This window comes from Pleurodeles waltl, chromosome 4_2, assembly GCF_031143425.1.
Source record: "Pleurodeles waltl isolate 20211129_DDA chromosome 4_2, aPleWal1.hap1.20221129, whole genome shotgun sequence".
Classification (NCBI taxonomy): domain Eukaryota; kingdom Metazoa; phylum Chordata; class Amphibia; order Caudata; family Salamandridae; genus Pleurodeles; species Pleurodeles waltl.
Genome location: NC_090443.1, coordinates 809,698,313 through 809,726,290, shown reverse-complemented (window position 1 = coordinate 809,726,290; position 27,978 = coordinate 809,698,313). Strand labels below are relative to the sequence as shown.

Here is a 27,978-nt window from a genome sequence, read left to right as displayed (position 1 = left end):
TCTGCCTGGCTCTAATACCCTATGGGGCATGATGAGCACACCTACCAAGCATGGCATTGATCACAATCCACCTTATATGCATGAATAAACAAACCAGTACATTCACTAGAGCTCATGTCAGGCTCGCTAGAAATAAGAAAGAAGAGTAATGGTGATAAATGATGTTGAATGTGTACTTCCTCTCCACTATAAATAAATAGATATATGCAGAGCTCACAGAGTGTCATAGCATCCAATACTAGCTGTGGATGTTATTATTATTGTCTCTCTTTTTTGACCCATAGATACAGAACTGTGGAAATGACTCATGGTGGTTTGTATGTGTGGCATGTATGAATGAGTGAACTGTACTATTCACACAAACTGTGTATGGACCCAGGCAATATTTAACCCAATAGGGTTAGTGTGAAGATCTAAGTCTGATCTTGACAAAGCCAATCAGGAATATTATTTTGGCTGAAACAATTAGACCATGAGATGCTAGTGCTAACTAATTTCTTTCACTTGTTGTTTTTATTCTTGCCAGTGGACCCCAGAATAAATGCTCTGGTAATAATTAAGAATCCTCCTGTCAGTTTTATGGATAGATCCCTCGCTACCATAACAAGGGCATCCTTGATAGTTCAGGTTGAGCCCTCCCAGATGCAGAAGATATCTGTGCAAGGGCTCAATGATGAAGCGTGTCACTAAGGGCAAGATATACACAGGGAATAGTTTGCAATGATCAAATAGCAAATTTTTTGGGATTCGCTATTTGGTAATTGCAAATGCCCATGTACGAATGTTTGTGTGCGAGTCCCAGTGGGTCGCAAATAGACCTACCTTATGAAAATTATTGATGGAGGTTTCGCTTTGTGACCCATTGGGAATTGCTAATCTCACAGAGATGGTGGCCTGCTGGGGTCAGCAGACCACCATGTCTGTGATTGTTTTTAAATAAAGCAATCTTTTTTTTCTTTGAAATGCAGCCTGTGTTCCTTAAAGGACAACAGGATTTTAAGAGTAGACAGTGGTCTGTGGGACCACTGCCTGCTCTTACAAAATGTTAAACATTTGCAAATGGGAAAGGGGCCCTTGGGAACCCCTTCCCATTTGCGAATGGGTTGAGGTTGGTGGTAAAATGAGAATGTTTTGTGAGTGCATTTCGCTCGCAAAACATTCACACATACCACTGCAATTTGGTATTAAAAACGGATGTCCTAAACATGCCCCTTCTTAATACCAAATCTCAAATCCAATTTGCGATTCAGTAATAGGTTACCGAATAGTAAATAGGGCTTTGTACATACCAAAAAGCATTTTTCTGGTCGCAAGCAGAAAAATAATTTGTACATCTGGCCTAAGAACCCTTATGGCTGAGAGTCCTTTTAAAACAACAAGGGATGTCCCTCTAGGACACGTTGGAAGACAACCGACATTCGTTGAAGTGCATTCTCTCTCTTACTTGATAATTCTGTTGTTTGTAACGAGTCTACCCTCCACAAAACCAGTTTGCTCTAATCCTTGCAAACTAAGGAGGTATGTGCCTACTCATAGAGCTAATATTTTGGCAATAATTTTGCACTCCAAGTTGATTCACATTCTGCAATCATTAAAACTTGTAATATCCTTGTCAATTTCAGGCATTAAACACAAAGCTTTCAAAAAGTGCCATCTGACTTATTGTAATAAATGTATTCATATAACCTACACAATATAGGAATTCAAATCGTGGACAAACATAATTAAAATCCTATTGAGAAATTGGCCAGCACAGGAGTTGTATTCTTTTTAATCATAGCAAATATATTACAGGTGTTTTGAAATATCTTAATCTAAAATGGATATGTTAGGATTATATGGTCTGCCGTTTTTAATATTGACATCTGGTTGTTGTCAAAGTATTAAAGATTTTGGTGAAATTGAACAAAACAATCAAAAACATGAGAATCTGAGTGTGCAACTCTACTGTTAGCTGCACTAATTGATGTAAAAGTATATTATTCCTTTTTTTCTTTGTTTAGAGTGAGCAAAGAGGGTGTATTACATGGAGTGGTTGTGTGACCTCACCATGTAATACACTTACCAACCCCTTTAGGACAAGTAGGTTTCATTTGTTAAATATTCTAGCTCAAAGCTAGGTAGCTGTGGCTCTGAGCAGCAAGGTTTGCATAAAGCAATAAGTGAAAGCATTCCAACAGCATCAAAACAATTGAGAAGAAATACTCAAGACACTTAAGAAAACTGACACCAATTAATAAAAACAAACTGTATTTTTAGACACAAAAATTAAAAAGATCTACCTGAGGGTTCCAGAGATACAGCAGTGGTGTAACAAAACTTGAGGGGGCCCCCTACACAGTACATGAAGGGGGCCCATCTCCAGACTCACTCAGGAGGTCTCAGGCCATTGTACTGTGCTGAGGGGTACTCCTGGAGCTCGGTCTCCCCGGCACCGCAGGTGACTTTGTTACGCCACTGAGATACATTTTGCAACTTATAGTAAATATGCACTTTTTACTCAACTATGAACAAGCATCGTCAATTTCAACGAATTTGACACAAAAACTTTTTAATGACAAGCTTTAACTAATTGTTGTCGGTTAGAGTTAGTTTTGGCAGCCAACTCAGGCCAATAAGTTCCTCAGAAACAGTTACCTTGGTGGGAGAAGCAGTTTTTAGTTAGCTCCAGGCACTTTTATCTCTTTGCTATAGGTTCCAATGGAAGTGGTCCTGATGCAAGCGATATAGGATGCTGAAGGTGTTTAAGGATGCTGTGGATGTGGTGTGGTCGATGGGGGTCTTCCTGCAGCTACTCCTCAGTCCACGGATGGGGTCAACGTCCCTCGAAGTCCTTTTGGTCATGGTAGAAGTCCAGTCACCCGGTATTGTGGTCACAGCCAAATCATTCCCTGGGCGATAACTAATCTTCTGGGTGACCAAGCTGAACTCGGATGGCTCTCCTGCATCCAACAGACTCAGGTCGGACTTTCAGCATTAGGTCCTAGTCTCTGGTACTCTATGGTGGCAGTTGGCGACAATGCGGAGATCTGGGCTACCAACTTGACTGTAAGCTTATTCAGCTGTTGTGACCCTGTACTACAAACAGGAGGGCAACAACCTGAGCCTTAGAGTCTCTTGCTTTGGCTGGGCTCCGAAGAAGACCTCTCCATGAGCAGGACATAGTAGGCACAGTCCCTTCTCCTTTGATAGCCACCAGGTTCAGCAGATGCCATCCAAGTTGGTGCAACCAATCTTTGCGGGGCCTTTGGTGCAGAAGGGCAGTCCTTCTTCCAGTCCAGTTGTGATCTGCATTCTGGGTGCCCTATTTATCTTCAGAAAATACCCACAGGGGTCGATGAAGTTAGTGGCCAGTGGAGTACCAGGTTCCCTCACACCTGATAACCACTTCCGGCAAAGTGTGGCATCGGGCTTGCCCATTTCCAACATGGCAGAACCCCTCCCTTGGCATCCAGAGTGCCCTAGCCCAATCCAGAGATATGGCTACCAAGGGAACTACACAACCATGGAAAACAAGTTTGGCAACTGGTTTTTACATTCCTAACAAGTCTGTCTACGTAAACAATAGGGTAACCCCTCTCCCAAGTGCTCTCCATTTGCTCTTCAAAGGTGATTTCATCTTTGAAGCTAGGTTTTTGGGCCAACACCTGTGTGGCTTCCTGCTGAAGGGTCACAACCATGTACTCTACAGGCTTACAACCCTGTACTCGCCAATGGGGCGACCAAGTCTCCATAGTAAAAATTATAATTTAGTGTTTTTAGTGCTAGAACATGTTAAATACATGTTCTACTTTTAAAATATGTTTCACCCTTCCTTAGGGCTCACTAGGCCTGACATAGGGGTGACAGACGCACATTAAAAAGGGACGTTAGGGTTTGTCAGACTTTTAAATGGCTATGTTAGGTCGGCCGTGTTGTATTGCTCTTCCAGTCTGCAGTGGTAGACTGGGAGACATGTTTTATGTGGCACAACCCGTGGGGTGACCCTCTAACTTGCAGGCCCTGGATAACCTGGGTGCCATACACAGGAACTGATAAATAGGTTAGCTAATGTCAATTGCTCACAAGCCAATTCAATAGACCACTGTTAAGGTGAGGGCACTGCTACCGAGGTTTGATTAGCTGGCCTCAGTGCTCTCTCAGAGTTGAAAAACCAGTAGCATCAGTCCAAAACATGTTGGTGATCATTCAAAAAGAGGCATTTCCTAACAATTATGTAATCATTTCCCTGATTTAATTTGTCCACCATAATACTGTACATTGACCTTTAGTAAAAAAGCATATGCACTTTTGCTAGATTTCTTAGAATATGTCATCCTAGCTTTAAGAAGTTCATTCAGTGATGCTTTAGATTTGGTTGTATAATACGAGATTTTCCAATATTTTGGTGTTTCTAGGAAAGAAAGAAACCAGGTTAATAACTTTTAATCATGCTCTAAAAGCACCCCAAATACTTCAGCGGGCAAATTATCTTCTTTGTGTAAAATACAGAATTCAGTAGCAAATTATTGAAATGGCAATAATTTAATGGAAAAGTTTGCTTTATTTGTCATTCAATGAAGGTGTTCCTTTGAATGTGACGTTGGTATAGTTCAAGGATTCAGTTGACACATTTTGGTCAAGCATAATGGTCACCCAGACAAACTAATGTCAGCAAAATAAAATTCAGTGATGTGCTACCAAACAGGGCACGTCCGACTGTTTAGCTAAAAACTTCATATTTGGCATTGGTCCCCATCTCATTATATCCATTTGTGTTTCTTGTTTGGTTCATCTTGACATTTTCTTCATCTTTGTAACTTTGCAACATGTTTTGCCCTGAGAAAGCTCAAGGACCACCATTCCTGAGTGACACATGTGTTGGCTGAGTTTTTTTAATCTACTATTATATTTTAATTTCTGCAGAGTGCCCTAGTTGAACAAAGAATAAAGCATATTGCTTTATTCTGTAAATGCAGAAATGCATTTATATCTTTACAATTACAAACACGTTCAGAGTGCTATTTTACTGTGGTCCTCTTTCAGCAAATAAATAATAGCTTAATATCTGAATCATGTTATATGCAGGTGTCTTTCTTTCTGGGATTCCAATAAGTTCCCATTAGCTTACTATGAGATGTTCTTATTCGGATGTGTTCCATTAATCAGACCTAGATGTTTATTATTCAGTGGCTACACAATTTTATCAATGTCCAATAAAAGTAAATCAGCAACTTTATTCTTTATTTGCTGAAATATTGAGCAGCTGTAAGAGATATCAAAAATGTTCTGTATAGGAAAAAGACAAACCATCATATTTAAGTGAATGCATTGTAAGGAGAGGTGCTCTAACAATCACAGTTGTTAAAATCTCTTACACAGCCAAAACTGTCAACCTAATTTTACATATCGGGTATTTAGGAATATTCTCTGGTACATTCATAAATCTATAACTTTGTTAGGCAGGATATGCATGTTGATGATTTTCACCCAAGCGTTTAAAGACCAAACTTTCCTGGATCACAATGCCATGTTCAAAGCAACAGTTATTTTTTATTTGTTTACAGTGAAGATATAGTAAGCTAGCATCTAAGCTGTACTATTTATCCACAAGTAAAAATGTTTCAATTAGGCAAGTCGACTTTTCCTGTTTATGGGATTTAGATTAACCTAAACGTGCTTGCTCCTATTCAGATCCATTTTTATGAGGGAGGAAGGCATGTGCTGGGCACCACTTGTTCCTAATTCATTATGTCTAGACTTAGGGGCCTGGCTTAGTTTTGGCAGAGGGAAATACTTTGTCACAAACATGACGGATAGCCAGTCTGGTGTAATACGACCCCATTAGCTCCTATGGGGATCGTAATATTGTGGTCAGGATATCCATCCCATTTGTGATGGAGTATTCCCTCCACGAAGACCTAAATCAGGTCCTTCATCCCTAACCAGGCAGGATGCTGAATTTGGCTGGTCACGAGACACCGGCCATCACCCGTCTCTCCTCTTTGTCTTCTCTGAGCCCCATCAATCAGGTCACACAGCAGGCTCAAAAATCACAATGAAAGACTGTCACAATCAACATGCAGACACAATCCTCCCTCAATTTGCTGCAGTTTAGTTGCTTTTACCCATGGGAATTCACAGGAGTTCTCTGGCTCAGTGGCCATTGAGCATTTCTACACTTCTCTTCCCAAAAGCTTGCAACTTTTGTGTGGGATTCAGCTCAACCTGTGGAACCAACTGTGTGGCCGCAGTGTGTCTGAGAAACATCTGTGGTAGGATTCATAGGGATTATTATATCTCACAAATCAATCTTAACGTTTATGGTTGTTGAAATGTATTTACATGATTGTTTCATTGGGTACAGCAACTCATTGCGAGGGATGTGGATTTTTTTCTCAAGCAACCATGCACTTGATAGCCATTTATCTTCTCCTTTCTTTGTTCTTTTTCCTCTCATCTTTCCTCCCTACTTATCTTTTTCCGTGCTCTCTTGTCTCTTTTCACTCTTTCATTTCCTTTTTTTCTCCCTTGGCCCAATCCTTCATCTACATTCTCTGGTCACCTTTCTACTATACCTTCACCTCCTATGGTGCAAATCGTCCTTTCTCCCATTCCTCATTTTTCTTGCATATTTGTTTTTCACCTCACCCGGCTCCTTTCTTTGTCTCCTCAGATTTTGTTTTATCCTCCTCTATTCCTTGGCTTCTTTCTGTCTCATCTAACTTCACCCACCATTTCCCTATCCTATTACCATTCTCTTCTATCTCCTCATAATTGCCCTCTCCTCTTCTGCCTTCCTTCTGCTTCACACTTTCCCTCTGCCTTCATGATCATCCATTTTTCTCTTCTCACCTCTCTCTCCTTATTTATCTCTGTTCTCATTCTCACATGTGCTTAGTGCCTTGCCTTTCCAGTTTAAACTAACCAAAAAAATAGACAAAGTGCACCAACCCAGTTAATGAAAATCCCCAAACCATATGGAGAAGTAGCTCAGATTCTGAATGTTATGGTACTTTACAAATGGTAGGATTGTGTTCCACAATTATAATAAAATTGTATACTTTGTTTACTCCCACTGGTAGACTCTCTTTTTGCAAAAAAGGTATTTGTTCTGCCTGTCTCACTGTGTTATGACAATATGGCAGATGTCCAACACAGCACATCAACTCCCTGCTCTATTCAATACTTCGACTGTAGGAGGAGCGAGAGGGTGGAAAGGCCAGATCAGTAAGAGATAATCTCTCAAGTGCATGGTTCCACATGAGCCTGTTCCTTTGTCTTTCTCTTCTTCCTTGGCTCATGAAAGAAAGATGTGGAAAGCATGGTGAGATAGTTGATACTGACGTTGAGTATGAAGTGATCTAAAAAGCAAGTTATAAAAATTGTCTTTATTAAAGGAGCTTACAGATGCAGCCACCAAATGAGTTAGAGGAAAAGGGCCTGACTAAGGGAGTCGAGTGGCAGGAATGTGTTGTAAAGGGGGAAACCTGTCTATATGAAATGCTGTTCACCCCTATTTTGTCTGTCTGAACAAGCCTTGGGAAAGGAGGGAGAGCCAAAAGCACAAATGCAAAGTTAAATTATGCAATTTTTTACAGTTTAATTATAGTGCCCCATTTTGTCTGAAAAAGAAAGTAGTTTTAAAAGGACCTCACTAACCATAGTGGCCTATTGTTGCCGGAAGGCACAATTTAATTTGTCAAACTTGTTTAAAAGATAAGGCAAACTCATCCTGGTTGCCGATAAAGTCTGAATGATACACACTTGTATGCTCGGCTAGTGGCTGGGAAATTGAAATGATATGCCTGGATTGCTAAAACTGATTTTGAAAAATGTAACATTGTTTTTCTTTTTTTCCTGAGGCTGTTGCCTTTTATAGGATTTAGAAAATGACAAAGGAAGAATATTACTGCACCAAACAAGACAGTGACGGAAAATTAAAGTTCCAGTGCCTAATCTGTGGTCAGATTTTATCACGAAGACAGAGGATTTATTCTCACTTAAAGAGTGCTCATAATCAGAGTGAGTTAAATATTTATTGTTCCTTCTGTGCAGTACAGTGAATTAAAAAATCAGCATTGTTGTAAATGTTCATAAGAAAACAATTGTCTCACAGGCAAGCTATTAGTTTGTTTTAGCCTAGTCCTTTAAGCATTATTGCCTGGAGCATAACAAGCTTTTAATTGCCCATCCCAAAATTAAAAGATGAAGGTACATAGTGAGGGAAAGGGTAATAAAGATCCATTAATGCTGTTGTTCGCAGCAAATGGTCAATACATTTATGAGCACCTTCCTCTCCCAGCTCACTTCTCACATACGGAAGCACTTGTCAACTCTCCCAGTCAGACATTTATTGACCAAATAACAAATCCATTCATTAGTAGTTAACCCCTTCCTTTCAGGATGTTTGATTTGCTGATTTGGTAGAGAATGCCAGGACTGACCTCCAGTTCCTGACCCCACTTTTGGTGGCAGGACTGCCATTAAAATTTGTTAAATTAGGATGAGTGCCCACTTCATGCCAGTCTCACCCCAAAGGTGGACGAGATGTAGTGGACACTACGTTTTAAATTCTTCCGTCTTGTGTGGAAGGAATTGGGCCAATAGGATTAGGGGTATGCCCACTTCCCAAAGGAAGAGGTCATAAGAAGGGTGTGGTCACCCTAAAGGTGAGTAGCCCATTGGCTACCACCTGGAACTCCCTGTAATGCCCCCAAATTCAGTATTTAGGGAGCACTCCTGAATCATAGAACTCAAATTCCTGTTGCCCTAAGAACAGCCTGACACCAGAGAATTCGCACCAGCAGAGAAGACTGAAGACACCAACAGACTTTGCCCCAGCACTCCCGGCCTGTCTGCAGCCATCGAAGAACCTGCACCCAAAAATATGACTTGTCCTGCAGCCCAGCGACCGCCAAAGCCTTGGGACGACTGCCTGTCTTTGATAAAGACCAAGAACTCCTGTGGACAATGGACCAATCCAAAAGAAACCAATTTCAAAGAAGAAGTTGTCTTCCTGAGGAACCGCAAAACAGCCGCTGGGTCCACCTCTGCAACCGATGTCTACAGGCCGAGTCCAAGTGGCCCACTGGCCTGGGAATGCCCCCCCTAGCACTTCTGAACAAGAGTCCACCGTGGGCTGACCCCTGCCTGACTCCACAGTGACATCTGCAGCCTCAATCCGAGGACTCCCCCGGACCGTGACCTGCCCAGCAAGCTGTTTCCGATGCCAAAAGACACCCCTGCATCCAGAGCCCCTGGGCCTTGGGGAGCTGGACCCCTGGCATCCCTACAACCCCTGGCATCTCTACTTACCTGGGCAGCTGTGGGTTGTCCTCGTCATGCCTCCTGGCCAGAGCCTGCAGCCCGTTTCTGAAACTGATCACCTCCATTGGATAACATTGGACACCCGACGTTGTGTTGGAACTCTGCACCCAGCCACACCAGTGCTGCTGATGGTGTACTTTGGTGCTGCCTTGTGGCCCCCTTGTTCTTACCTCAACTCCAGGAGATCGACCCCTGACCCTGCTTTACCTACCTGTAGGCGGCGCTTCATTGGTTACCCCCTGTCTCCAATGCTGTGTTGGCACTCTGCACCCGGCCGTCCCTGTGCTTCTGAGGGTGTAAGTTTGGTGCTGCCTTGTGCCCGTACCCCTCCCCCCGGTGCTTCCTCCAACCCCAGGAGACCAACCTCTGACATCGCTCTTACTTATCTGTGAGCAACGCATCTTCATTCACCCCGAATCCGCATTGGTTAACATCGGACACCCGACTCTGAATTCAACCTGTGCACCCGGCTGCCCCTGTGATGCTGGGGTTGCACTCTTGGTGCAGATTTGAACCTTGCCTGGTGTTGACCTAAAACCCTGAAGACTGAATTTGTAAGTTGTGTACTTACCTGCAAAACTGCATTCTTGTTTTCCTCCCATAGGTTAACATTGAAGATCCTGAAATTTTTTGAAACTGAAATGTATTTTTAATTTAAAAAATGCTTACCTTATAACGAAGTTCTTTGATTCAAAGCATATATAAAAGCAACTGGTATTTTTCCAAATTGGTCTCGGATTTATTCTTTGAGTGTGTGTCTCATGTATTGCCTCTGTGAGTACAACAAATACTTTACATGACTCCTTGATAAGTCTAACTGCTCGCTCATAAATAGAGCATTAGACTTATCTATTTCTGCCTCTGCAAACCTTTGGGGATCCACCGGACTCTCTGCACAGTGTACTTCATTTCAGTGCACCATATAGATAGCCAGCTTCCTACATTGGTGGAACAGGGGTGGGGCCTGCGACTTTGCATTTGCTGATACCACTTGGTCAATAAGTGACTACTTGAGTAAATCCAAGAATTGCCTTTAGATAAGTTGCATTTTTTAATTGGGCATTTTTCCAAATTCCTAAAAGTACTGTTAGGCCCTGGTTAGGTCCCTGTAGCTTAACAGTAAAAACTTTAAAAACTTACTTCAGTTAGGACTGCAAAAACTTGCGTTAGGATTTTTTTCTCTAGCTCAGCTGGATGTGGGAGGTGGAGTGGCTGAGGAGGACTAGAAGGGACTCACTGGTGAACAATAGAAAGATGGCTACTGTAAGGAATTGAATTATTTTTTGGAGTGGCTGACTACCTACCTCAGGGAATAACCACAACCCATGGCGGAGTTAATCCTCAAAACCACTAAATTAACCTGAGCTCAATCCCTGGTAACTGTGGCACAGAGCAGGCAGACAGACTTAACCTAGGACAATTTGTAAAGTATTATGGTGTACCAAAACTGTACCGAAAATTTAAATGTAAAAAAATAAAAATTGTGAACCAAATTAGAAAAAGAGTACAATGTAATAAACAAAATTCTAAAATCCTTTAAGGGGGATGGAGATATGAATGTTTAAAGTGTTAAGTAGGAATAGTGCCAAGAAGCATGAAGTGCCAACGATAATCAATGGAGCGGTAGACTGGGACCTAGGTGCAGTTTAAGGCTGACTGTGATGGAGTGCAGGTCTGCTAGACCAAACTGGTACATCCTCGTCAATGATTTTACCTTCTGGCTTCAGTCCTTTAAGTCCCAGTCCACCACACAAGTACACTTCTAAAGCCCCTACAATCTTGGATGCACTTAGAGACTCACAGGATGTAAGACAGAGGCCAAACACCAGATCCAGTCCAGGTCCCGGTGCACTAGACAGCTGAGCAATTGCACAGAAATGTGTATGCTAGCTTGTTGTAGCTAACCCTTGAACAAGAGGTCAACATTGTGACCCCTGGAGTACACTTCTTTGTCCTGGGAATAAGAGAGAGCAGGTCTAGTCCTTCAACTCTCTCGACAGATAGTGAATAACTTCAGGGCTTGCCCTAACCAATGAGGTGAAAGTTCCTGGGCCACCCTTATTCTCTTTGGGCACTTTCAAGATGGCGGAAGTCTTCAGCTGTACTAATCTTGTGCTCTGAGGGCTGGGTGTGTGTGGGTGTAGGGAGCATACTATGGTAAACCCAGTGTCCTTATACAGTTACACTAACATCCAGCTTGAGGCATTCACTGTACCCACAATAAAGCCAGCAACAGAACTGCACTTTAATAATACTTCTTTGGTTGTCAGAATATAGTGGGAGCGACCAGTGTTATGCATTGAGGCCTGTTTAATAAAGAGGAGTGTAATGTTTACATTGAATGTAACAAAGAGACAATATTTATTATGTTTTACCTTAAGTGTGTAGTTTGGGCTCATTTGAAAGATTAGGTAAATTTTTAATTTAAAAAAAAAAAGATTTTTTAGATTAAAGTGTTTGGTTAGTATGATGTAATCGTGCCCTTAAGAAATTAATGATTTAGTGGCTCTATTAAGCCTCCTTATATATCTATGTGTGGGTGTGTGTGTGTGTATCGTGTGTTTTTGAAATTTTCAAGGACGCAAATCAAATGTAGGTTTTCTTGCACATTTTCATGATATGCTAGTGGGGGGCTTTTTTGAAGTGTTGATAAAGTAATGTATTTGACTGATATTTGTTCTTTATATTGTTATGGTTTTAAGTAACTAAACAATACATTTTACCTTACATTACTTTACCAGCAACAGAAGTATGGTAGAAAAAGTAGGGTTTTCCAGCAACCAGATAGTGCTACCCAATAAATATTTTTCCATCCTGTTTCCTTTCTGTTAGACCTGACAGCCTTAGGGTAGCCTTCCCCTCCACTTTTTGCCTTCCTCCCTCCAATTGCTGACCTCGTTTTCACAGGCATTAGGACTCTGTGCACCTTACCACTGATAACTAGCGCTAAAAACTTGTTGCCTCTCCCCTAAAACATGATAAAATTGGCTCATAACCAACTGGCAAATTTAATTTACTTATAACCCCCTAGTAAAGTGTACTACATGTGCCCAGGACCTGTAATTTAAAAGCTGCTAGTGGGCGGCCAGCACTGATTGTGCCAGCCACTTAAGCAGCCCATTCGCCATGTCTCAGGCCTGCCATTGCAGAGCATGTGTGTGCAGTTTTAAACTGCCATGTCGACCTGGCAAGTTAAACCTTTTCTAAAGAAAAAGAGGTACACTGTTCCAATCAAGAAGAAAAAGAGGAGGGAGACCTAATATGACAGGAGCGAGAACCCTCAAGCATCTCACTGGATGACTAGTTTCATCATTGGGAAAGCTCCTCGTTAAGCCGGTGCTGCAATGCCTAACGGGCGCCCCGAGGGGGGCTCTTAACCGTATTGCTCGGATAGATGGAATTAGATCATATGAAGGAGTAACAAAATTCAGGTACTCAAGCAACAGTGGAGAGAATGAAATAATAAAATTGGTTATCCATCATATAGTATTAATCATAAGTTTTAATCAGTGCTAGTAAGATGGAGACCAAGATTAAAAAACGAGAGTCGAAGGGTGAGTGGTAATGCTCACGTGCTCTCAGCAATTATGCAAGAGGATTAAACCAATTATGGTGCCTCTAGTCTTCAGGTCTACATGTTTCCCGTCTGGTGGTCCAGCTGGATCCATTGACGCTTCATCAGGACCAAAAATGCTTTTACAACTTCTCCAAAATAAAATAATACTGACCCTACTTGGGAGAGAAATACAAAACAGTCACTTACTTTTATCTACTTGCTATGTCAAATAAGGTCGCCCATCCCCGGTATCAGGATAGAGCTCCTAGGACTCGCATGCCAGGTACTGGAGCTGACATTAGTTTTCACGTCACTCGTAGGTTATTAAACCTACCCGCCTGGCAGCGTCCCCGATAGTCAAACCTTTTGCCAGACGTAAACCTTTCCTTTTTATATATGCCACCCCTAAGGTAGGCCCTATATAACCCCCAGGGAAGAGTGCAATGTAGGTAAAAGGCAGAGCATGTATTTTCGCTTTTACATGCCCTGGTAGTGAAAACTCCCAAATTTGTTTTTCACCACTGCAAAACAATCTCTCCCATAGGATAACGTTGGGATCATCTTATTACATCTTATAAGTGTAATTCCCATTCTGGAAGAGATAGGTTTGTCAAGTTTGGTGTCTCTGAAATGACAACGTAAAATCACAGCTTATGGTGAAATAGGATTTTAAATTGCAGTTCTAAAAATGCCACTTTTAGAAAGTTGACATTTTCTTACTGTGGCCATTTGGTGCCTACTGTCTGTCTCCAACATACGTCTGTGGTTTGGTGACAGCTGGGTTTGTGCATTCCCTCTAGACAGCCATACACAAAGGGACCTTAAGTGTGATTGATATGCCATCAACATCCTGAGCAGGATGGGTAGAAGGAGCTGACACTTACACCTGAAATGGCAGTGTCCTGCCACACAGAAAGAGCTGCATAACCCCTAGTAGTGGGTCTGGAGCCAGGGCGGGAAGGGAGGGCCTCTGTGCACATTAAAGACCTTTCTTTGAAGTCAGTTTGAAGGCACAACTGGGTATAAGTACTAGACCTCTAACACCACCAACAAAGTACACTTCTGGACCCGTGGACACTCTGTCAGGAAGAAGGACTGCTGTGCTGCTACAAGGACTACCACTCTGCTGAGCTGCTACTCTGCTGGGCTCCTGCTTTGCTGAGCTAACCTGCTCCCCTCTTACCTGAGAGTGAGAAGGACTGGACCTGCATCTCTACCTCCCAGAACCAAAGTGACTTCAAGGGCTTACAGGCTTGCCTCCTGTTCTGAACTCTCAGGAACATCAAAGACTTCTCTCCTATCTACAAACAGCATCTGGACGTTGCTTACTACAAGTCTTGTACTGCCAAAGGGTGCCAATTCAGTTCAGGGCACTTGGATGTGAGTATAAAATGCTCCCCCTGTTGGAACATGCATATCTACGCTGTCCCGACGATCGGAACTGATGGATTGCTTGCTGTAAGATTGGGATCGATGCATTACCGCTGCTGCAGGGACTGGGTTGGCGCATCGCCCTCGAAACTGCTGAATTGCCTTCAAAACCACTGCTTTGGAACCAACGCATCACCACCACTGTGTGAAGAAGATTGACACATTGCCCCTCTAGCATGGATTAACCCGGCGCATCGCATTCTGAACTGTTGCACTCAAAAACCAATGTATCGCACTCAAAACCAATGCATCACCGCAGTTATATGGAGAAATCCGGTCCAACACCACAACTGCGTGGGGATCATCGACGCATCTTGTGGTGTGACAAGGATTAAAGTACTTTTGCTCAGCGGGCCCTGCGTGAGTCCTGTAGCTGGCCTGCATTCCATTGCAGGGGGCCTGAACGCTTGACTTCGTCCTGGTTCAGCGCAACCAGATACCCCAATAGACGCTTGGTGCTTCTAAGAACTGTTTTCACAATTATTCCTTTAAAATTCATGTCTTGACTTTGAATTATTGGATTTTTGTCGAGTTGGTCTTGTTTTATTTATTAAACTATAATCTATTTTTCTAACTTGGTGTGGACTCTTTTTGTGGTGTCTTCACTGTGTTACTGTTTGAAGTGTTGCACAAATACCTTACACATTGGCTTTTAAGTTAAGCCTGACTGCTATGAGCCAAGCTACCAAAGGTTAAGCCCAGGTTACTTTTAGTGTGTATCTGACTTACCCTGACTAGGATTGAGGTTCCTACTTGGACAGGGTGCATACCTCTGCCATCCAGAAACCTAATTTCCAACAATTTCCTTTCAAGTCCACACCCAGTGGTTCTGTCAAGCAGGATTTCACATTCAAGAAGGATGTGACACTAATGTCAACAAGGAGGCTCACAGCCCCACACTACGTATTCTGTTATGTTCAGAGGAGTCATCTCTGCCCATTCAAGTCAGTCTGTTTTTTTCAGTGAAAATTGAGACTGCAGTTTTCTAAATGTAACAATGTATAGATCAATGACTGTTATGTAGTGACTTAAAGGTATATTTTTAAAAACACAACCATTATGTTCACACTTAAAAATGATAGTTCAAACATTAACAAATAAAGAGTGGTTAGTGACATTTATTGAAAACAATGAAACTATGTACTTGCCTCATGTCATGCATGCTCTACATAGGAGAGGGTCTGCTGCACATATTCACTATGGTAAAATGCATTCTGGGCACTGCTTGATATATAAAATCCATGTTTATAAACATTTAAGTTTAGTTTGCTAATTCTGTGTCACTGCTACTAAGTATGTGAATACCTGGTTGACTTCTAATTCCATGTTGTCCTCATCTGGCAGAGGCCATTTAAAAACTGGAAATGCCTAGACTGTTACATTGGTGAGACAGCATCAAATATGTCACACAAATAATTGTATGTAGTGACCATGACTTTAGCCTTCAGTATGGTTGACCATGGTCTACTCACAACACATCGTAGGGCAGTAGCAGTGGGAACTTCTGAGCATCCTACTGGCTTCCTTCCTTCTAAGAGAGACATTATTTGTTAACAACAAGCTAAGCATGGCCCTTTTAGTTCATCTGTGACACCTTTAATATTTTCATTAGGCCTCTCTTAGAATTTATGAGAGCAGAAGGGCTCAATTTCCATTCATATGCCAGTGGCTCATAAATTTATTTCAGTGTCAATGGACATGTTTGCCAACATGGACTCAAGCTTCTTCAAGATTGTTGAATGTTTAGGAAAAGGCAACTTGAAATTGAATGTGGCTACTACTGAGGTTTAATTCCAAGTATAGTTTGACCTACCGCAACCACTGAGTCAACTACTGGCCTTCCACCAACCTTATGGATAAGGTCTAAAACCTTGGATTTGATTGGAACTTAAATTCCGAGGAAACAAGTAATGTTTTCAAAGGTAGGTGGCTAATTGTTTGTGAGCAACCAGAGTATTAACCTTCTTGTCACACAGCATGTGCAAGGTAGTGGTACGAGAATTGATAAACTCAAAACTCGGCCAAAAGATGTGCTGTTTGTGCTGGTTTACCTCCATAAATGGTCTTCGGAATGTGGCTGTTTATCTGATTTTCACTCTGAAGACATTTAATCATATTTCTGAACATAAGAGATCATGAAAGTGACCTTATGTCAACACCAGAGTGAATTCTAATTAAATACTTTAATGGGTTGGAGCTAGTTTATCACCCAAACACACTCAATTTCTGGCAACCTGACAAGACAACCTGAAGTAAAAACCTTCAAGAGGTTCTCAGTTCTCAAAATGTGCTCTCTCGGATAATCAGACAGGAGTAACTATTACTGGCTTTTGCAGATTTATGAAAAGATTACTATTCTTTTGACTTCTTTGAATATTGTTGCTCTCTTATTGTGATTTTCTCTCCTCTTCTGTTTTCTTTCCCCTACTTTTCTCTGCCTACATTGTGTGCAGTCTACAGCATAATCAAAAATAAAATGCCCAAGTTAAGCTGTCATTTTCTAAAATCATTTAATTGGATGTGAAAACACATTTCTTTTCATAGGCTCAACCAAAAGACGTCATAAAGAATATTTGGACAACAAAGCAAGAATTGTTCCTAAAAGAACTTTTCGAAGAAAAAGCAAAGTGACAACAATTGGCAAAGCACAGCTTTCCAAATTGCCAGAAGATGAAGAAAGCCAGGAGGTAACTGCGTGTGCATGCGTGATGTGCTTATAGGAAAAATAAGACAACTATAAAATACTATCTGATCCTGAACAGTAGAAAAGGCTTACAAAGTATAGGTCTCATCTCTAAATTATCTGCATGGTCGTAAGCTTACGAGGAATATCGTTTACGTGGCCACGGAAACGTGATATTAGACTGAGACATAATTCTGTGTTGTTTAGTGAAATTGTGCGCACATTATGTCCTGGTTCATTCATACAAATCCAACTTTGGGTGGTTTATCGTAAATGGCAAATAATGCGTAGCCACAAAAAACGATAAAATACATGTGATGGCACATCAAATTAAATTGATCTTGGCTAGTAAATGATCCCAGTACTCCCTTGAAGGAACCATTTTAGTCCGAAATGTTCAATACTGTAGTAAATATTGGGTCATAGTGAACATGGAGGTGGTGTGCTTTCTGTTTTATTTAAACCAGCTAATCATGAAATGTTTATCTCCAACAAAAGCAAAGCCCAGCCAAACTATGCTATCAGACTAGAGGCAACCTGAATTCCCTTGTTTAAGGCCTTCTTTAGAGGAGTGTGACACAGGAAAATGATTCTGGGCCTGAAGTTTGGCGGAAGGGTTACTTTGTCACAAACGTGACGATATCCCATTCGCCATATTACAAGCTCCATAGACTATGATAGAATTGTAATACTGCGGAGAGAGATATCCGTCTCCTTGGTGACGGAGTCATCCTCTCTGCCAAACTCTAAATCACGCCCTCTGTTTTTGCTAATTCCACAAAGAAGAAAAAAGTACCTGTCCTTCAAAAACAGTGTGATGTTATTGTCTGCTCTCTGCTCATTAAACTAAGCCTCTCCTTCACACCTAATCTTAAAAAATAACTATTCTGCGGTCTGCTAAAGAAAGACCGACGACATGCATGGGCTTTTTCACACAATAAGTCATGTACCCTGGCCCAGTGCTTAATTTGTGCTTGTTGTTTCCGGTGCTGAGCACCACACTTATTTTTGAGGGCCAGGGCTTATTCTTCTGCCTCAAGCATTTACAGCGACCAAAAGACACATATGGGAAAGATGGAGGAAAAAAAAACCGAAAAAGCGTCACAAAGGTAGAAAGCAGAGAGCTGAAAGAGTGAGCTGAAGGGGCAGAGAGTGGCTTTAAATGGATTGAAGAGGCCGACATGGCTTCAGGATTACGCCGCCTCAGTATTCTATGCTCGCACATTTAAATGCAGTAACCGCGTGTTTAAAAGGAGGGCTTTGGGCACCGGCACGTATTGATTTACAAATTAAGCACTGCCCTGGCCGAAGCAAACCATTTCAGATATTAAAGATGAGATAATTGGAAACGTTGAACTAATTAGAGGGTGGTGACAATACTTTCATTTTTCATGGCCATGTTGGTACATACAAATAAAAACTAAACTGGACATTTTGTGAGATTTAGGCACACTCACAAGAATTAAATTTCGTTTATTTTAACCACCTCACTTTGAAAGTTTGAGAGGGATTTTAGAAATTAGAAGCAATATATCTGGAAGGATAAGAAGCAGTTTAAAAGTGGTGATTGCGTTGCTATATGTTATTTGATATAATGGTAAATAGGAGTGGGATGAATACGATTTTCAGGTGAAATGGCTTTTATAACCTCACCCCACTTGAAAAAGAAGGCAAAACAGAATCTCTTAAAACTAAGCTTGTGATGTGGCTAGAATGAGTTAGTTACGGAAAAAAATACTTTATGGGTGATCACTTTCAGCTGCCAGTATGAGTCCAACCACCCTTTTATATGATTTGTATTTCAAAAATACTGTTATCCTAAAGCAAAAAATAATGCTTTATTTAAATCAGTTAAGTCACCTGAATCTTAAAGTTGAACCAGATTTTTAATAGAAAGGAGTTCATAAAATACCTGAAAGCTGAAGAACTTGCATTTAAAATGTAGTCCGCTATTGATATATTTCGATGCATATTCATGTATTTTGTGGATTAATATAGCTCTCCTAGCCCTAGTAAGTTTTTTTTAAGTGACTCTAGTAACGAGCACCAATAAACGTTGTGCCGCACTGTACACAATACATTTCAGATGGGGGTGCCCTCTTTATTTGAATGATGTGAATGGTCACGGCAGAAAACAGACCTATTTGGTATTATAAAATGTCACTAAAACTATGATGACACCTCGTCCACAGCCGATGGTGAGGTACGAATGCTGCACATATTGTCATATCATAACTATAAGAGGTGATGGCAAGCAAACACCTATCAAAATGAACTAGTTGTCCATATGCAGTCTTAAAAACTAGGTTTCGGTAACCCACACGTATAATTCTTTCAGCATTGAGATGTTAAAATGACGTTTAATTATTGAAATTTAAAATGTCATACTGCTGGGGTTTACACAAAATAATGATTATTTACGCTTCTTCACATGATTTATTCCGTACTTTCCACGGCCTATCGTTATAACAACTAAACTAATCAAGCGCTTAACGGATGTAAGGAGCACAGTAGGGCAACATATTAAAACGCACAGACTTAGCAGATAGCAGTTTCCGTTTAAATTGATTAGTTAGGCAACTTGGGAATGAAGTACTGACATATGTACATGTGTAGGTCTGGTAGTCTGTACCGGCTCTCGCAAAATACTACCTGTGCAGAACGATCGCGAATTGGACGTGTACTACGGAAGGGAAATTAAAATCATCTCCTTGAAGTGCATTTATATTAGCCATGGTGGCTCATTTTATTCCCATTCAAATTCTCTGCTTCTGTTGTCGTTTCTTTTCGGCTGTGCTATTGGCTGTGGCATATTTGTATCCCTGCTTCTATTGGCCCAGCTGTTTTCTACATCCTGTTCGGTGCTCCCATTGGCTCCGACTAAATTTGCTCCGTCCCCTTTCGCGGTACCATTGGTTGTGAGGATGTTTCGGTCTGCCTTTGGCAAGTTCCGATTGGCTGTGAAGGGCCCCCGACGACTCGGGCCTGGTTCCCGCTTTCGCAGTCACTCACGCTGTTTCTGTTGTGCTGTTTTCTGTGCATCCGGGCTCTCCCGGTGACCCGCAATGTGACCCTCGGTACGACAAATATGGCGGAGGTAAGGCAGAAAGTCCAAATCTAGCAATGGGCAGGGTGTGCGTGTCTTTTTCAGTGCGCAAGCTGTCCCGGCAGCGGCCGGTGGAGGGCAGGGTAGGGAGGCCCGAGAATCCTTAATTACAGCACTCGTAGCTAGCCCGGTAACTTGTTGCTTCTAGAGCACAACTTTATCATTTTGTAACCCGGCACAAGCAAGAGCAGCATCGCTGCCCCGCCCATCTGCTGCAACGCGCGCACAGGAGCCACTGCGGAGGGAAAGCAGTCTGTTTCTGTGCAGATGTGCGAATGCCGATCGAGCCCCACCCGTTTTGCCTACGGTGTAGAGGGATTTAATAGTACTCCTTGCTAATCCTTAATGCCTAGCCCCTAGTGTGCCGAGAGCGTGTCTACCTGCCTTATTTATTCTCTGCCGCAGCCCAATGACACCCTCTTCCGCCTTTCAGTGAGGGCTGTGACAGCTACTTTGTGTCTGTACAAGCCCCTCGCCAATCTCCGCCTTCATCCGCCAGCATTAAGAGTTGGCACCCTTGCAGAGTTACATCTGGGGACCCTCTAAGCCCCAGTTTTGTGTAACGTTCATACATGCCATAACAACGGTCTGATCAAGAGCAAACATGGTAAGGGAAATTCGTAGTTACCTGTTATGTGCCAAATCTTTGCTCCTACATATCTGACATTCGTGAGTCTATCCACATTTTTCACCTGTTCCACTGTATCGATCTATCCCTTTGCATCCCGCTCGCTTTCATGATTTTCACACACTTTCCTTTCTAATGCTTCTCGTTGCAGTTCAGCACCTCACACTGCAGCACGCATTTTCTTTCGCCTGCTTATCAAAGATAGTCTGTCTCTGGGCCGTGGACCGTATGTTTTAAACTTCTGATGCTGAGTTTGCCCTGAGTGGCGAGAGTTTGGGTTGGGCGGCCTGACCTGTGATCTAACGCCGCATAAGCCTGCTTCCTGCATCAGTGAGGTGCGCAGTTAACGCGGCTTCTCGACGGATTCTCAGCCTAAACGAAGTGCGCGCGTTTTTCCTCCCTACGCTGTGCTCCGTCTGAGCCAGCGGGCTCTGTGATGATGACAGCTGCTGGGCGCCTTTCATTTTCTCTTTCACCCCCCCCCTTGTTTACTAGTGTTGCAGGGGCGATCCTTGATGTCTTTCAGTAGGAAGGCTTGTCGGCAACTATAGTGACCTTTTTGAACCCCACCCCCTCTCAAAAAGCACGGGAGACCATTAATTTCAATTTGAGTGTTAGTACAGTAAACTCTTTACCATTGTTTATTTTTTTTTAATTGACTTTGTTTCAGTTTTTCCAAAACACGTTGATTGTTTTGACACACGACTTTGCTATTCTGTAGTATATTTGTAAACAAAGCGTATTTTGTACCCATAATTTGCTGAGAAGCTTTTGAATGTCCTTTCCTAAGGGGAAGGGGGAGGCTTGAAAGATATATCCTATTTTTTAACATGTCATGCTTATCTGTGATTTTCCTAATAGAGGTTATAGTTGCAAAGCGTTGTATATATGGCATCGTAGCATGTTTTTCATTTTCATTCAACAAGCGAGTATTGCGCGATGGAATCTTGAATGCATAGACAGGCACTCGTCATAGTAATAGAGGTTTGATGCTCTAAAAAAGCATGATTTGCTTTCATGTACATTTCCATTCGTTTGACGTTTTATGTGTAAAGTAGTTTTTTCCATGATTGTCTGCTGATGTACATTACACAAACATATTAGAATACATTTGTGATATTTTAGTTTCACACTTTCGTGATAGAAGTATAAAATGCAAAGGAACAATTCGAAAACAAGCATTGGCAACACCACAGTTTTCCCCTTCTTTATCTATTGGCTTTGCTAATAATACATTTTTCTGATGCTCTGAAGTACAAACAAAAAAAGGAAAAAGACGTGATGACCCAGCTGCTCTTGCAGTTGCATCATTCCGTAGGCGCGCATGTGTCGCTGCGCCTGCACACACCTACAGAATGACAACTGCACCATTTACTTCATTTACTGATCCAAGATAGTGAACACAAAGTGAATCGGTAAACAAAAAAAATATTGTATCTGTGCGAAAGCAGTTTTAGACATGAGTGTCCCAGCAGCAAATGATAGCTACTGGGCCGTCCAAAAAAATAAATAAATAAGATCCACGGTGGTATGGGATCTGTGTATAAGCGGGCAGGGAGTCATCACAGGGGAAGGAGCAACAAAGGCACACAAAAGCTCTCTTTTGTGTCAGGCATGGGAAAGCTGCCACGGTCCAAAAAAATGAAAGTATTTTATTTAAAGGACAGTGAGGGAGAACAGGATCTGTTCCCTCTACAGACCACTAAAACATGACAAAGGACGGTAGGGAAACAGGACCTGTTCACTCTATAGACCACTAAAACACGGTATACTTCCACCAAAGCACTTGTAATACTTAACTGTAGCTGAAGGCTATATCCTTACACCTCATGAGGGTACCATTTTAGGCACCCCTTCCGGCCTAAGTAGACTGCAGTCCATTAGACGGGCCTAGGTCGTAGCACATACGCATTCACTGTTTGCTTATGACCAAGATTCATTACCAAGGCTCCAGATATCACATCTCCTGGGGCACTCAGGCTAGGGGTACACGTCTGTTACCGTGCAAGAAACATTTCTATTCCTACACTGACTCATAAGTAGAAAGGTTTTAAGGAATGAGCAAAGTGAACAATTGCGCAGGCCCCCCGTTTTCCATGGCTGCACCTGGTAAAGTGATAAAGATGTATACAAAAACATGCTCTTTAAATTTGACCATTACGTACAAAAATCAAGAAGCATGGCTAATTATTTAAAAACACTTTCCTCTACAAACACCTATAAGTGAGTTGGAACACAACTTAATTGTAAAAAGCACAAAAAATCTAAAATAATTTTCTCCAATATCAAGCTCAGCACTCATAATCTTTGCATTCAGATTTACATTTATTTATATTTGGAATTCGTAGATATGTGGGGCTAACTTCTTCCACTTTAAAAATAATATATAAACAACATATCTTACACAATACACATATATACTCAAAAACATTACATAAAACATTCATTTAGCCTGTCAGTCCATTATTTTTAGAGTCTATTTATCCCAAAAGTGGTTATACATATCAATCCAACAATATAATCCCCCAATCAAGTCGCCTTATATAGGACACACTTCCATCACTTCCTGTGTGCCAACTCATTTAACACATGGAGGAGCATCAGTTCCTAACATTATGTCATGGTGGCTATTACCCCATGGATACAATGGTTAATGAGATACCCCCCACAGTGTCTTGATTCTTTAAATTTGACAGCAGGGCATGCCCTGTTTGTCCCACCTTAATTCTCATGCTGTCAGACTGTTAGTGGCAATTACAATACACAGTGATGTTTGTCTCTCTTCTTACTTCATCTCAATTTGTCGACCTTGCCCTCTCTTCGCTACTGCTTCTTTGTATTTACATCTCCTGTCCCACCCCATTTACCTCTGTACAACAACTTTATCTATCTCACCTCTCTACCACACCTCTCGAACACACTGAGTACTCTACTTCATCTTTGCTTCTTAACTGATGGGTATAATTCTTCCACACTACTGTTTCCATTTTGTCTATTGCCCCCCAGATACTTAACTTATCTCTTAAATCACCTCTCTCTAGCTCACCACTCTGCACCATCTCTCTACCTAACGTCCACCTCTGAGCTTTGTTTCTCACTGTTCACTACTTCACTTCTGCAACTCCTTTCTCCACTTCTACCCTTCTTCTACCTTTGTTCCCACTACTTCACCCCTCTCATTACTTTACCCACTTCTTGCTATGCCTGTCAATAACTTTCGTTTCTCCACTCTCTGCAACTGAACTCTGTTTTAACTCAGTCTGTAAACCACAACTTTCTCTCGATTTATTAAGCGTACCCCTTCCTCTATCTCACCTATTTCACGTCCTCTTTCTGCCCTTTACCCCTTTCTCTCTACTTTACTTTTTGCTTTGTTACTCTCTTTATTCGAACATCTTTCTCTACCACTTCTTATTTTGCCCCCCCTACTGCATCAGCCTTTTTTCGCTCATTAAGTCACCTCACTACCTGTCCCCCCCCATCCCTCTCGAACTGCCTCCCTCTCTGTACCATTCCATCTGCTTCTCTCTAGTTTTATCTGCTTTATCCTAAAACTTCATCCTTTATCTCTGCCTCTCTTTCAACCTTTCTGTAGCTTCCTTTTTGGCTACTTCATGTTTCTTTCTTTATCTTATGTCACTTCCTAGCTCATCTACAGTTCTCGCTACCCTACCACTATACCATTCTTTTTACCGCTCTTTCTGATGTTTTCCACCCCTCCTATTTCTCTCACTCAACGCAGTGAGAGGTCACTATCTAGTCACAGAAGGGTAGGTAGATGGAAAAGAGGAGTGGAGGGAGAGAGAATTAAGGAGAAAATGTTCGGATTTCACTGATGAAATAGTGAAAATCCTAATAGCAGTGCTTTGATATTCACTGTTGCAGTGAGCATGTTAGTTGTGATTGGTGCTTTATTGATACATATTAACTAATTAAAGCTGCAATTTTGAAGGTCTGTGTGCATGTCCTTTTATATTTTGCACTGGTCCACTAATCAACCGCTGCAACAAAATCACCCACATACGATTGTAGGAAAAAAATAGACATTGAATTCTACTTGAAATGTTGTTGCTAGATAACATTTCTGTCCAAATGCAAAAATGGCTTTGTCAGTGCTTGCCAACAAATTCCTTTCGTACTCTTTTGCTGGAGGAAACCAAGTAGCAAACGCTTTTGAATGTTTGTTTTTTATCCTGATTCCTTTAATGAAATTTTAGCATATCTTTAAATATTGTTTCAAATTACTGGTGAATGAATTACAGAAAATGGGCAATACATTTAAAGGTGTGCTCGAAAAGGGCCCTCAAAATACGTTTTGCCTTGGAGACACAAAAAAACCTAAAGAAAGCATGGTTCTTGAGTTCCTGCCAGTGGGTCGTTTGGCCTGAATCCTGCCCCAAAACCTCCCAAAACAATCTATTTGATGGCTTGTGTGGCTGCAGATACACATGCTGTGCATACTCCTGCCATCTAGTGTTGGGTCGGGAGGGGTGCAAGAGGATCGAGTGACCCCCTACTCTTCTCTGATATTGCACATGAGCATAGACTCCTTTGTTAGATTGGAACAATCCAAAAAGGGTGTGTTTGTAGGAATGGCGCTCACAACTATTCCACCCCTAGTCTCTTCAAAAGAAATATCCCTACGGTGCTCTTGGAAGGACCCACCTCGCTCCTCCACAGAATCTCAATTGAGATAAAACAATACAACAGGTCCTCTTTTTTTTTATTCAGTATGTTCTTGACATTCCAGAATGTCCAGCCAACCCGTGTGTTGTCGTGCGAACAGTACTCGCATTGACTTCATCAAGGCTTTAGGAGATACTAAAATTAATTGTTGCGATTCTGATCACTTGCATATACGCCGTTCGGTAACGCTGACCGCTAAGATATTCTGCAAGGTAACGAATAGATATTGGAATTTCTATTTAACAAAATGGCAACAATTATTCTTAACAGTTAAGAAGCAAAATAGATTCACCACACTTCCACTTATAGGGAGATTCAGTATCTTCCTATGCTTCGTCATGCAGACGAGATCATTAAGGAGCCGGTCCGCTCTAGCATTATCACACCCAGGGTAGATAAGAAATATAAATTGGCCCCTTCTGATCCTCTCTACATTAGGTCTCAGGTTCCATCTAACTTTATTTTAGCCACCACTATTGGAAACAAGCCAATAACCAGGCCACTTGGGACTCTCCTCGCCCCTGAGAAGGTGAGGAAGAAGATCAACTCTGCTGGCAAAAGAGTTGTGGCACAGGCCACAAATCACTGGCGTATCGCTAATTCGCAAGCCTTGTTGGCTCAGTATGACCGGGCTCCCTGGGATGAAATGGAGGTGCTCCTCCAGTTCTTACAAGATGAGCAGTGAAAAAGAGGGTAACAGTTGCAGAGGGGCAGGTAACTTCCAGTAATTCAATGCGCTGTGCCCTGGACACCGCTCATGCAGCATGCGGCATCAACACCAGCATCCTTCTTTAAAGGCACACTTGGCTGCGTTGCTCTGGTTTTATACCAGAGGTCCAGCAGGCATTCTTAAAATGCCCTTCAACAAGGAGCATCTTTTTGGACCTCACTTTGATACCACTCTTGAAGGTTAAAAAAAACACAAATACAGCAAAAGCTATGGATGCCCTTCAGTCCCTTATGCAATGAAGCTCTTTTCATCGCCCGGGTTCACAGGCTCTTACAAGCCCTCCACCTCTGAGGCATCCACATGCTACCCTAGGCAGCCTCAATCCGCCTATTCTCTGGGCTTCTACAGAGGCTCCTGTAGAAGTAACACTAACAAAGGAGGAAGAAAAAGCTCTACCTCACGCAACTCCTCCTCCACTGGCAAGCAGCGACTAACCCCTGCTCATCCTACATCTGTCTGGGGGAAGGCTTTGACTCTTTTATTCACAGTGGTACACCATTACCATGGGCCAGAGGGTCCTCTCCATTAGCCAACATGGTTATTGTCTGGAGCTTACCACCACTCCTCCCAATATTTCCCTCCACAATCACAGGCTATCTCAAGAACACATAACCTTTCTTAAACGTAATTCCACTACAACAAATGAGTATGCTCTCTATACTTCTTGATTCCCAAAAATGATTGTTCTCTAAGGCCTATTCTGGATCTCAGACCATTAAACAAATATATCTTGTCAGAACTTTTTCACATGGTTACCCTTCAGGGTGTTATTTCACTTCTACAGCAAGGTGAATTTTACAGCCCTAGATCTAAAAGACACCTATTTTCACCTGGCAGATCAAAAATGCTTGAGGTTCGTCATTGCAGGCAAACACTACCACTTCAAGGTCCTTCCTTTCGTTGTCACTGTTGTTCCCAGAGCCTTCACAAACTGTTTAGCAGTAGATGCTGCACAACTCAGAAGGCAAAGCATTCATGTTTCCCTAGCTCCACGACTGGCTCATCAAAGCCAGCACCTTATGACAGTGCCAACAACACACTCAGATGACAGTGAACCTCTTTCACTCACTGGGTTTCACTCTTGGCTTCTCCAAGTCTCATCTTCAGCTGCTTCAGGGGCTATGCTGAATGCGGCGCTATGGTTAGAATACCCCAGCTCTGCTGATGTCCAGAGTTTTCTGACTCTACTACCTCAATTTCAAGAGAACCATACTTACACAGTCAGGACCATTATGCATCTTTTGGGTATGATGGTGTCTAGTATCACCATAGTTCCCCATGCCAGACTTCACATGTGTCCACTTGTCGTGTCAATGGAGTCAGTCAACTTGGTCGCTGCGCTCGAGGAGGGCTAACCACCGGAAAAGGCATGACGTGTGCATGCCTTCCACTAATGAAAGCAAGCAGATTTTACTAGGCAAGCCCACGAACCAAGGAAACACACTGACGTGACGTCAACAGGGCTCCGAGCCCTTTTCTAATAACTAAAGCGTCTCGCTGCGATACGCATGCAACGCAGGCTCGACCCTAAAAAGGGAATAAGAAATTTAAAACACAGGTCAACTTTAACCCTTTTGCTGGTAGCTCCCCATCCCCCCACCTCCATAACCAACCCCTAAACCTTTTTTGGCTACTTGGGGTAGTTTTGCACTTATGCCTCAATAACCTTTTATCCGCATAAGCTATACATGCCAACATTGTGTCTTTTGTTCCCCAATATCTTGGGGATTCTAAAGGTACCCAGGGTTTGTGGATTCCCCTGGAGAGGACTGAGAAATTAGCCAACATACAGGTAATTGTTTTTTGATTTTGAAAAATGAGAAAAAATTGCTGCAGAAGAAAGTGTCTG

At 42.0% G+C, this 27,978-nt stretch overlaps 1 protein-coding gene across 7 annotated transcripts in view; it reads left to right on the top strand.

Annotated features, from left to right (window-relative positions):
- Positions 1-27,978, top strand: part of MIER1 (MIER1 transcriptional regulator) — a 346,656-nt gene that overhangs the window by 51,767 nt on the left and 266,911 nt on the right. For 2 of the 7 annotated variants that reach the window (XM_069232476.1, XM_069232475.1), the window contains exons 3-4: positions 7,845-8,004; positions 16,841-16,983. In XM_069232476.1, coding sequence (XP_069088577.1) covers positions 7,872-8,004; positions 16,841-16,983 — 276 coding nt within the window. In that variant the 5' untranslated portion in view covers positions 7,845-7,871. Of the gene's footprint in view, positions 1-7,844; positions 8,005-16,840; positions 16,984-19,925; positions 20,077-20,107; positions 20,693-27,978 lie in introns of those variants that run through there. The other 5 variants (XM_069232481.1, XM_069232477.1, XM_069232480.1 and 2 more) reach the window with 3 other exon arrangements.